General features: G+C 48.5%; 1 protein-coding gene across 5 annotated transcripts; it reads right to left on the bottom strand.

Annotated features, from left to right (window-relative positions):
• Positions 1 to 1,267: 1,267 nt before the first annotated feature.
• trim105 (tripartite motif containing 105) lies at positions 1,268 to 11,524 on the bottom strand. Of its 5 annotated transcripts, none has more exons than XM_035411246.1 (7): positions 11,415 to 11,524; positions 10,502 to 10,801; positions 7,680 to 7,775; positions 7,030 to 7,263; positions 5,066 to 5,085; positions 3,896 to 4,011; positions 1,268 to 3,531 (listed from the first exon to the last, which is right to left on the bottom strand). In XM_035411246.1, the coding sequence occupies exons 2-7, from the start codon at positions 10,772 to 10,774 to the stop codon at positions 2,978 to 2,980; spliced, it is 1,293 nt and encodes a 430-aa protein (XP_035267137.1). In that variant the 5' UTR covers positions 10,775 to 10,801; positions 11,415 to 11,524; the 3' UTR covers positions 1,268 to 2,977. The 5 variants fall into 5 exon arrangements, with proteins under 5 accessions (XP_035267137.1, XP_035267138.1, XP_035267139.1 ...); XM_035411247.1 differs by having other exon boundaries at positions 10,502 to 10,782; positions 11,415 to 11,509; XM_035411248.1 differs by having other exon boundaries at positions 11,396 to 11,485.
• Positions 11,525 to 12,151: the final 627 nt, after the last annotated feature.

The raw sequence follows: 12,151 nt of genomic DNA, 5'->3' as shown, positions 1-12,151 counted from the left end.
TCGTCGGTAACCGCATCACCCCCGCGCCGTCGTTGGGGGGCAGGGCGAAGGGTCAGAGACACGTCTGGAGCCGAACGCTGACATACCTCTCCTTTGTGTTATGAGGCAAAGGCCCCATTCGCACTTCTGTATGGGATGTGTATCTCATTTCCTTAGCAAATCAGACACGGGCTACGCTGATGACTGCGAGCTGAACACAAAGGAAATCGCAGATGGATTTTGCGTTGGCCTTATCTGATCGAAACTACCTCGGGACGCGGTCTAGCTCAGCAAAAGATTTTATGGTGAAGAATGTCTTCTCCTGTCACCAATATTATACTAGCAAATAACATCCCACATTAAGCAAGCATGAGCCCAGAGATATTCTGATGCACAGCTGATCATCAGGCAGGAAGGAACTCAAAGTCTGTGTGCGAAAAGAAATGCAACCTCAAGTACTACGCGTTCACAGAATCTATAGTGGCAATATGTAATTGTCCTCCATGATGGGTAAAAATCAGGCCACTGCCACCGTTTTCCCCTCCGGCGATCGACAAACTCCTATGATGTCTGTGCACAACCTCCCCCCATTCCCCACCCGCACCCCCACCCCCACCCCCATGTCCGCAATCTCAATCTCCCAGGTCTGCGGTTGCAATGTTCAAAACCGCTCCCCCTCCAATCTGCCAATCCTTATAAAACCTCCATTTTTAATATGACCCTTTTTAACATATGATGGAAGCCCCCCTGGATGCATCTGAGCCTGGAATAGGGATCCCTGGATCAGAAGTGGTATAATATATACAAATTTCCTGAGATGCACACAAACCTGTGGAAGCTCAGATGTTTTATGCTGTTTTAAATCACATTTAAAGCAACACCAAGAAATGCAGCCCTTTGATGACAAAGAAATCTCAAAGGGATCTGCACGGCCGCATTTAAAATGCTCATTATTGTGACCTACTTTTCAAATGATTACATTTTTTTTTTTTTTAAATACTTAATGGGGTGAGGCTCAAGTCCTTCCAGGTGTGGAGAATCAGAGGACATGCCATTAATGCCATCGTCACCCCAGCCCTGGAGTCACAGGGGTGGAGGCAGACAGAGCCATACAGGGTGCTATTGGACTGGAGTGTGTGTGTGTGTGTGTGTGCGTGTGTGTGTGTGTGTGTGTGAGCACAGAAACACTGCCCACTTGTGTTGAATTTTGTTGTTTTACTGAGAGCATGCACACACACACACACACACACACACACTATTTTCTTTTCAAGTAAAAAAAAAACAGTAATTGAGTCATCAGAAGGTAGTTTATTTTCGTTTATTTTCTGAAACTACAACCATTCTCTAATCGATCACATGGGAGTACTGAGCATAATTGAATAACTGATTTATTTTCAGAAAAGTGCAGTTAAAACAAGATTATCTGATTTAAAAGTAAGATCCCAGTAAGATTTATTTTACAGAAAATTAAATCAGCAATTTTTTAAAAATAGAGGTCTTGCTTGAATATAAACCCTACTTCCATGGTTGAACAGTTCACCTGGGAGATTAACTGAGAAAAGCAATTATACTACAGCAAGGCCAATCTGAATCAAGCTGTTCCTGTAGGAAAATGTGTAGTGCAGACCAGCTTGACTCAAACGAGTGTGTGTGTACTACGGAGAATAAAAGCGAAGAATTTTCCAGTCATAAAGTGGTTTCAAAGTGCAAGAAGTACATCACACATACATGCATCTTAAATGTCTTGAAACATAGCGACAGTCTATAAACCATAACCTCTATGTTTGTCTGACCTGTAGATACACAGCCCCAGAGTGCTTTGCAGTGAGGAGAACAACCCACTCAATCGCCCATACTGTGAGCTACGTCGCTAACGCACTTCAGGTATCTACCTCAGATTTATGACGCTAACACACTTGAGCCATGCTACCTCTCATGTAGTATTACACACCACATGATGGATGCATGGTAAAGGAAAAGACTACAACTCCCGCATACATCCATACTACTGCATGCCTGCCAAGGGCAGGTGTGGGGGAGGTGTTGATGTGGAGAATCACTGGATGGACTCCAACTCAGCTCTGCAGAGACACGTGTACTGCTCTAACAGTCACATCAACTTCGCTAATTAAAACAATTATTTTCTCCATTTGGCATATTCAAATATTTTCAACAAACAAGGAAGCGCTTGCCAGGGATTAGAACAGTGGCTTTTGCTGTAAATAAATAAAGATTTGACCACAAGGTAAACTGAGAGGCATGCTGGCACAGACATGCACTTGGCTATTTAACTCAGTTAAGCAGTGGAAGAGAGGAGGACGTGACTGGCAGAAAACCCTCCATGAAACCGCAGAATACAAAGACGCTAAGGTGCACTCCCCAGCGCTGTGTTATCCAGAGACGTGCCACTAGATGGCACTATGAGCAGAGCTATAGAATACAGGGAAGCGCCTGTAGGGGGCTCACAGGAGCTCTGTATAATACAGGAAAGCACCTCTAGGGGGCTCATTGGAGCTCTGTGTAATACAGGGAAACACCAGTATGGGGCTCACGGGAGCTCTGTGTAATACAGCAAAGTGCCAGTAGGGGGCTCACAGGAGCTCTGTGTAATACAGGGAAGTGCCTGTAGGGGGCACATGGGAGGTCAGTGTAATACAGGGAAGCGTCTGTAGGGGGCTCGCAGGAGCTCTGTGTAATGCATGTAATGCAGGGAAGCGCCTGTAGGGGGCTCACTGGAGCTCTGTGTAATACAGGGAAGCGCCTGTAGGGGCACACAGGAGCTCGGTGTAATACAGGGAAGCGCCTGTAGGGGGCTTGCAGGAGCTCTGTGTAATACAGGGAAGCGCCTGTAGGGGCACACAGGAGCTCGGTGTAATACATGGAAGCGCCTGTAGGGGGCTCGCAGGAGCTCTGTGTAATGCATGTAATGCAGGAAAGCGCCTGTAGGGGGCTTAAACAGCAGTCTGGAATATGGTGACGTGCCAGTCAGGCGAGGTGCTCAGAGGGGGTCTTGGGGGAAATGGAGCAGCTTGATTGGCTGAGGCTTCTGCCCACGCTCGCTCACGCAGGTGCTGAAGAAGGGGTAGGCGCGGCCGCGGGGGCCGCGGCGGAAGCTGTAGATGAGCCGCATGCTCTCGGCGTTGTAGAAGGACACCAGGCGCTCCTCGCAGTCCAGGAACACGCCCACGGCGCGGGGCGGCGGGTCCACCCGCAGCGGGGTCCAGGGCTGCGTGCCGGCCCAGTAGCGCCCGCCGTCGCGCAGGCGCAGCGTCCAGTACCCGTTCTCCGGGCTCAGCTTGGCCCGGGCACGCCGGTCCACCGCCTCCAGCGCCACGCCCAGGTCCCACTTGGCGTTCCCGGCCACGCCCACCTCCCAGTAGTGGCGGCCGGAGGGGAAGCCCTGCGCCGCCAGGACGTTGACGCACTGCGTGAAGCGCTTGGGGTTCCGCTTGTACGGCAGCATCTCCTGGCACTCCACCACGCTGGTCTTGTCCCGGGACAGGCACAGGCTCGGGTGAGCCGTTTCCGGGTCAAAGGTCAGAGCAGCGGGGGCTGAGGGCGAGGAGGCGAAAGAACAAAACCATCGAGAAACTCACTTCCTGTTAAAAACCGAGCTGCTTTCTCACAATGCAAATGACTCAATGCCACTTCCACAGACGTGCTTTCCCAGAATTGCTCACTTGAACTGAAGACCGCATCTGTCTAATGCTGCACACATTACAGTTTTTCATGTTCAGTATAGACTGAACAAACAAATAAAGATTCCATCAGCATTTTGAAACAGTGGGTTGAATGGGGGCGTTTGACAATCATGGGAGAGTGATAAAGCCCGTACTGGGTGGAGCCTGCATACCTGCATGCCCGTATACCTGACACCAGGATACCAGCACACCCGCACACCCACACACCCACTTACCTGGTCTGAGCAGCCGGTACATCCTCCTCCAGGTGATGTACTGCAGGGGGCCGGAGTACCTGCCGGCGAAGGCGCTCACGTCAAACTCCGCCCCCTTCTCCACCTGCAGGGAGGGCCTGGAGAAAAGACCACAAAAAATAATTTAAAAAGATCAAACAAAGCGAACCTCCCCGTGCGCTGGACACAGATCTCACATACGGCAGCCGTCGGGAGAAATACCCCAACGAACGTCGCCCTCGGCAACGGGGCAACCGCTTCGCTGAGGTGCCTTTTCAATGCCTCCGTAAAAAAGGTTACGGTGACATTTGGCGCCACCGGCGGCTTTAAGAGCGATAGCTTATCGCGCGCTGGGATCGCGCTCGCCGCCGCCGCCGCGCTCTGCATCATAAAGGAGGCGTCCTGCGGCGCCGCAAATGGCTTCTGCGTCCGCCGCGGTCGCACAAATCGAAAAAGGCTGCTCTCTGCTCTGTGTCTGAAAGGCTTGAGCTGGGGGGGGGGGGGCACTGACCAAGCAGCGCCATTTTCCATCACTGAAGGTACTTCAGAGACGAGACAGACTTTCTGGAAAGGCTAACGGGCGGCTACGACACTCCGCGCCTCCGCGCGGGGAGTTTAACTGAGGACGTGTGCGGGCGCGTGGATCTCCCTCTCGCGTCTCTCCTGGTGTAATGAACAGTTTTACGCAGAAGGAACGATTAGCCTCCGCCAAAAACAGCGCCGAGCGCCACGGTCTGAGCGCTACAGCGAGGCCAGCCTCGGTTTTGGCAGCGCGCTGACAGACGGAACCGATAGAAATGTTTTATATTTAATCCGGTGAACGAACACATCCCGTTTGGTGAACACAAGAAGACTGAGAAGCGAAAAGAAAGGTTTCCCAGAGAAAGACGTCCAAAGTGCAATCGACCAGCGGCTGCCATCTTGCGAAAAACACACTGCGTACATAAACAATCAAAACCGTGGCGACAAAGCAGGAAAATAAACAGCCGCCCCTACCCCCCCAACCCCCCACCCCCCTCCACCTTACCAGTTATCCCCACTTCCCAACAAAATAATCTGGTTTCATGCTACATGCTTTCCAATTACAAATATTTTCAGGATTATTATTGTTTTCTCTCTCCCGCTGTAAATAGTGTCACCACAATTACACACCCCACTGCGTGAGACACCCACCTGAAATTCACCTCCGGAAGCTAAAAGGGAAGGGAAAAAACTGATTAAACAAACATTCATACAATAAACGTGCATTCATGCCATATTTATGAAAAGAATCGTTATGTAACTGCACACTGTTCATACTCGCTTCAGAATCGAGAGCTGCCATATGATAAATTCATGAAGGCAGCGGCACACTGAGTTTCCCCACAATGCACTGCGGCTCGATAAACAGGCCAGCAGCATGAGAGAGGAGACCCAAACTGACCCCGAGTGGGTCCTGAGATGTGGTCACAGCTCGTGCCAATGGGCCTAGAATCTGAGACACTGTCCCAACACAGGGATATTACACACACACAAACACACAAACCCACACACCTGCACACACACGCATGCACACACATACACAAGCTCTCTCACACATACATGCTCACACGAACACACACGTGCTCACACACGCACACACATACACACATGCTCACACACCCCCTCACATATGCTCACACATCAACATACACACAGTCAGATACACACACACACACACACTAATGTGTCTCTTTGGCTCTGAAGAGCTTCACCAGCTGTCAGCACTGCTGAAGGCTCCAGGAATATTAGGCTGCAGGAGAAGCAAACGTTGATCTTACAGCAAACATCCTGCTCTACTGAATAAACATCGCTCCAGGTGAAGAGCTCAGAGAAATTAAAGTGCAAAAACATTACAGAATAAAAACGGGGATAATTGACATTTTTCAGGCGCATTTTCGCACAGTGGCGGCATCCAATTTACCCCTCGGTGCGAAAAGCTCTCTTTTATGTAACCGTTTCCCACTGAACCGACTCCCTCCGAGCATGGTCACGCGCGCACACACGCACGCACACATACACGCGCGCACACACACACGCACGCACGCACACACACACACGCACGCGCACACACACACACACACACACACACACGCGCACACACACACACACACACACACACACACAGTGAGGCTACCGTGCGGTCGGGTGAAGCGGAGGTAAACCAGGCAGGAGGAGAAGTGGGCCACCGAAGCGGGGAGACTGGCCCGGTGCTCCCCCCCCCCCCCCCGCCGCCCCCCACCCTGAGGCTGTCCCTCGCACACACAAAGCGCCTCCACGCAGATAATGGACGACGGCTTTCATATCTTTAGCGGGGCATTAATAGTCTAAGCGTTTCCCCGCCTCCCCGGGGGTCTGCGCACCTATGAATTTTAAGTGGGTTTACAGTATCTGCCGATACCCAGGAGGGAGGGGGCTGCCTGCAAGAATGTCTGCCTGGACTTTGCATGAAAGAAAGTATGAAAGCGCGGAGCACGTTGTACATTGGCTCCTGAGCATGTGCCAGTTGTGCCCAATGTGTCCTATGGCCACAGATTACTGTGTCCTATACCAGTCCATGAGCCATTTCGGAGCTGGACTCCAGAGCGGGAGGGACATAACATCCTGCCAGGTGTGGGTGGCTTTACATCCCTTTCTACCTCCAAGCAATTTACCAGGTATCCAATGTCATCAGTGAGAGATACCTTTCCTCCCAATTCCTGTAGCGCCGTGTACAGTCTGTACGGTGTAGAAAGGCCACTGGCTCTCCTGTAGTACTGTGCAGCCTGTCGGGTGTAAAATAGTCCCTGGCTCTCCTGTAGTGTTGTGTAGCTTGTAGGGTGTAAAATAGTCACTGCCTCTCCTGTAGTGCTGTGTGCCCTGTAGGTCGTAAAATTGTCACCGGCTCTCCGGTAGTACTGTGTGAACTATAAGATGTAAAACAGTCACAAAGTCACAGGCGACTGAATCAGAAATCCTGGGTGGTAAGGCGTGTGTGTGTGCGTGTGTGCGTGTGTGTGTGCATTCACATGGCCATGTATGATTTCGCGCAGTCTTCACAGATGCCGCACTGCGCTGACATGCGCTTTAGCACTGGTCTGTCCTTTAATCAGAGCCCTCTCTGAGAGGCGGGCGGTCACCTCCAGCAGCACGCTGGTCTCCACGGCGTCAGCAGCCTGCTGCAGCACGCGCACGCTCTCCTCCGCCTCGCGCACGGCCGCCCGCAGCTGCTCCAGCCTCCGCTCCGCCCGCTCCAGCAGCTCCTCCTGCTCGCGCCGCAGCTCCCCCAGCACCTCCTGCTCCTCCTGCTGCAGGAGCTCCCGCAGAGCCCGGAACTCAGCCTGCACCCGCGCCTGGAGCTCCGCACCCACCCTCTGTGTGTGCGAGAGAGAGAGAGAGAGAGGGAGAGTGTGTGAGAGCACGAGTGAGAGAGAGTGTGTGTGTAAATGTGAGTGTGAGAGAGAGAGTGTGTGTGGGCGTGAGTGAGAGAGAGAGAGAGAGCCAGAAAGAGATAGAGGGAGAGAAACGTCAACGAAATCCAGGCGAAGTACTCCTGACACCAATTTTCATGATTTTAATTCAAAATGACTCCTTTAACAATACGCACATCATGTGTTCACCTAGAGAATGCAAGCAGCAGCTGAACAGTCCAGTGATTTAGAAAGCCAAACTGAACCCGTGGAACATTTACTAACGCACACCCACACTTTAAGAGCTCCTGTCACATAAGCCAAGAGTACAGCGAGTCGCTACGGCTCTTAATGCTCTGGAGTAGCCCTATGGAACAGACCTTTATGGTGTCCACCTGCTCTTTGTCCTGGCGAATCATGTTCAGGTACTCCTCCCGCTTGGCGCAGTGGGACTCCAGGGAATCCTTCAGCTGATTCTGAAATCAGAGTGGGATCGCGCGTGAATTCTGGAGCCTCTCAAACGGCTACATCTGCACCGCGTTTCCCAGGGGCGACCGGCTGGGCTTCGCGCCATTTCCTGCGGTTTGGACAGTCACCAGCAGTTACCCGCGGGACGCGAGCGCTTCTCGGTCGCGGTGCCGCTCGAGGTCTCCGTTTGAAGTGCGCGCACCTGGAGAAAAAGCGTGAAACGCTCCTCATTTCAGCCCTCAGAGACCCGAAGAGTACAGCAGAGCGCAGACGCAGATGAAAGCTTCGTATGTGAAATTAGGCTCACACAGGAGAGCGTGCTGCTGCTTACTGTACATACAACATATCCCTGAGGGCAAATGGGACCTCGCACATCCAGTTTCACACATAAAATTCTATGTAAACAGGACAATTTGAGCAGCTCAGCACTCCCCAGTTACAGATGATGCCGTAACAAATTTTATTTATTGATCTGAATTAGGCCCGGTAAAAAAAGTTACATCTGAGGTGTTCGCAGTTTTGACATGAACCGAAAATGATTACGGTGACACAAATGCAGGCCGGCGGCGGTGATTCCAGGACCCATTTCCCAGAAAACCCGAGAGGGTCATGCCACAATTGGCTTGACTCCACTGCGGGTGACCTGAAAGTCGATGAGTCAGCTACTGCCTTCGGCTATCCAAAAAGGGAACCAGCCAATTTCTGTCATATGATAACAATGAGGCAACACCATTTACTAAAAACAGGCAAGAATCTAGTTACACACCAATATAAACCAAAGTCTATATTGACTTTACCAGGAACTCATTTACACAGCAAGTAATACAGAAATGCCAAGACCTGCTAAACGTTAACTAGAGCCACAATTACTGCGTGCACAAAAAATCTGAACAACAGCATTCCTTTGAATTTGCGTGGCATGTGATAAGCCAAAAAAAATCTGCGGAACTATCCTAACCCGAGAAGCTTGGACGGAATAGTCTAGATGTGGTAGAGATTCCCCAAACATGACTCTTTACAAGTAAATATGTGCCACATGCACTTAAAATTATGCAGAACTCAAACAGATCCGAATGAGGCTTTACATTTCATTCAAAACACACATGGCTCCCTTTCACAGAGTAATTACTGAAATAACCCTGAACTTGCTTTTCAGTGGTGTCATGTGGTATGAATCCACAGTTTGAGATCTGGTGGAAAATGTCCACTCAGATCAATAAGGCAAGCCATTAGCCACTGGACAGGCCAATCAGAAGTGGAAGCGGCCCTGTGGTCATCCAAGACCTTGACTGTTCGGCTCACTCCTCGCAGTAATAAAAATTCCAGCAGCTGGAATGTTCTTTCAAGCTACATCGCAGACAGCTGACCATCTCCTGAATTCTGAGCAGTGAGAAAAACACATGAACACTCACTTCTGAGCTTTTAATACAGCTTGCAGCCTGTAGCAAGGGTTTAAAGAACCACAAATCTCTCCTTTTAACAGAGTGGCTATCGGGCTTGCTAATGTTAGGGGACTGCCTACAAGCCAGAGCCCTCCTGCTATTTACACATCTGATTTGCATTTTAAGAGCTTTACCAACTGGTGACGGGGGTTAAAAGCTTCTAAATCCTGTGGAGTTTTTCCAACTTTTTAATGAAGGCCAGTTAAAAACAAGTGAAACCAAATAGCCAAGCTAAAGGATTACACCCAATAATTTTTTGAGAAATTCAGTGAAACACAAATAATTAATTATTACATCAGTGGTTGTGAAAACTTGCATACATTTGAAATGCTGAAATACTGCCAGATTTATTGTGAAGAGGACCTCCTGACGATGCTTAACACTATGTTAAAAAGAGAGCCACATAAACCCTTTCTTTTTTCGTAGATTTTCCCATCATTCCGTGCCAAATAGGTATTACTGAGTTGTGTCCTTTGTAAACAGACAGAGCTATTCGGTGACCTCAGCCCACAGACCCTGTGCTGGACATGGACAATCGCACTGTAAAAACACACTCCCTAAAAGGCACAATTTATCTAAATTTTAGGCAGTACACCACTGTTTTGGTGACTGAAATTGTTATGAAATAGCTACTTTAATATTTACGTGGTGATAGACTTTATTCCTTTCACCTGCTTTGGTTTACTTTGTACTTCAAAAGAAACCCAGACTCCCGTTAATGGCCAGTGTCAACTAGCAAACTACATCAGCATAGACACAAAATACTTTCTTGGGAATAACAAAAAAAAAAACAATTAAAAAAAAAAAAAATTACAGAAATTTCAGATGGATAAGAATTTTACCAGTTACCGATTTTTAAGTTCCATGAAAGTGGGGATTTTGAAAAATCTCTGTGCAAACATTCGTAGGAACATATATATAGTACATTGGTTGATGGGGGATTCCAAACAGATGGCACAGGAAAGTACTTAAAATATTTGGCCTCAGCATATTCAGTTGTTTCCATCCACACATATTTTAAGTACATTTTGCGGTACATGTCTTTGTCAAATCCAATCAAATCCATTTCTATTTGTATCGCGCTTTTTACAGAAAACTGTCACAAAGACGCTTTACACGGTAGCCCAAAAACAGCAAAAGCATAGCAAAAACCAGGCCTGAACCCACAAATATCAAGCACATAAAAAAGAAAAAAAAAACCATGTCTGCGTCTGGCCAGACTGATGAATATCTGAAATGAATTGGAGAAGTCGATAGGCAACCTTTTTAACCAGCAAGGGCACGGAGCTCACCTGTAGGTTCTTCTGGTAGCCTTCGCCGGAGCTTGCCCTCACTTTCTCCACCATGCCCGACACGAGGAAGTTGGTCTGGAGCTGCCGGTCGGGGAACTCATGCCTGCACTGCGGGCAGGACACGGTACCCCGGATACCCCTCCAGTATGTGGAGATGCAAGCCCGACAGAAGTGATGCATGCATGCCAGCATGACGGGGTCGCTGAAGAGCTCGTAGCAGATGGAACAGGTCAGGTCTTCTTTAAGCGACGGCTTCTTGTTATCGCTCGCCATGGTGGACCCTGCGTCAACCCACGAATCCTGTCAGGCGTCGAGGTCGGTGTCGGCATAGGACCAACAAGTTACAAGTTTAAGACATGCATCATGTCTGATAAATGGCATTTACATTAACACAAAATTTGCATTTATTTTAATTAACATTTTGCTTAAGAGTAGACTGGTCTGAGAGCCCACTTGACTGCCAACAGCTGTAATCAGAATTTGCACTTGGCAAGAACGAAGTTGCTGTTCGTGTGTTAGGCAGTTTTAATAAAATGTCACACCAGTATAATGTCACACCAAATCACATTGTTTGAATAGCCTACAATAACGAACTACAAGGCCCGCACTGACTGAGAGTTTCAGCGTGGTTCTCCCAACATTTAATTTATCCTTCGTAAACACCACAGCCAAGGTTAACTATGCAGCTCGCTAGTCGTTCCAGCTAGCAAGCTAACTACTTTTTTCCAAAGTTACCTGACGTTTCAACCCGTTTGACGCGGACATGCTATTGGCAAGCGCAAACATAGCCTAAAAACAAAATAGCCTGCCATACCGACAACAATTGCATGTTTTTAAATATAAAAGATACGCCTGGTGATCTACTAAGTTATCTACTCATCTCTGTATACTTATGTTATTTTGACTTCGATACCTTATTTTTATCCACAGGAGAAAGTTCAGGTCCAGCACCCTGCCCTGTGTTTTTACTCCAATCTACTTTACTTCCGGAAGTCTGAATTTAGCAGGATTGACAAACCTCAGAGCCAATAAGAAGCTGCGTTATCTGCCTGCTTCGTATTTATTGGACTACGGCTCGGATACCTTTGTCCCGCTTATGTAAGGCAGGCTTGTGATCATGGGGATATAGGCACTGTTCTTTCATTTTTTTACAAGGTGTGCCGTAAATGCTGCTGCTGCTGCTGCTACTACTACTTGGTCGTATACTACTAAGTAACAACAAGAATAATAATAATAATAATCCATATATTACACAGTAGCCTGTAGGAATAACACTTAGAAAGTGTTTTGTCAAGACATGGTCACATTATGAAAAGACTCATAATAAAACATAATAAAACTTGATAGTACAAGGGTCTTAGACTGTGGAGTAAAAAGAAGTGGCGTCTAGAGGCACACACTGTGAGACAACGCTTGGCTGTGCTCTCATGAATTTGCAGAGGACGCTGCTGTGCTAAAACCTGTTCAACGGGTCATTTAGTGTTTGCAGAAAAGAGAAAAACTTGGGCAGACTGTTAAAGAATAATTGTGACTGCATGATTACACAATTACATTACCTCTTGCTACAGCCGACAGCCACTGAAAACAATCCAGCCAGCAAATAATGAGACACATTGTGAAAACAGGCTCTGTTCCTTGAGAGAGTATGTC

The sequence above is a fragment of the Anguilla anguilla genome, chromosome 3 (assembly GCF_013347855.1).
Source record: "Anguilla anguilla isolate fAngAng1 chromosome 3, fAngAng1.pri, whole genome shotgun sequence".
Taxonomy (NCBI): Eukaryota; Metazoa; Chordata; class Actinopteri; order Anguilliformes; family Anguillidae; genus Anguilla; species Anguilla anguilla.
Note: the sequence above shows the minus strand (reverse complement) of the source record. Positions and strands in the feature narration are given on the sequence as shown.

Coding starts and splice junctions, on each gene's coding strand:
- trim105 (XM_035411246.1), bottom strand. CDS start 10,774: ATGGCGAGCGATAACAAGAAGCCGTCGCTTAAAGAAGACCTGACCTGT. Junction 7,264..7,679: donor AGCAGGTGGACACCATAAAG/GTCTGTTCCATA, acceptor TCGCACACACAG/AGGGTGGGTGCGGAGCTCCA. Junction 4,012..5,065: donor CTTCCGGAGGTGAATTTCAG/GTGGGTGTCTCA, acceptor TCTTTTCTCCAG/GCCCTCCCTGCAGGTGGAGA.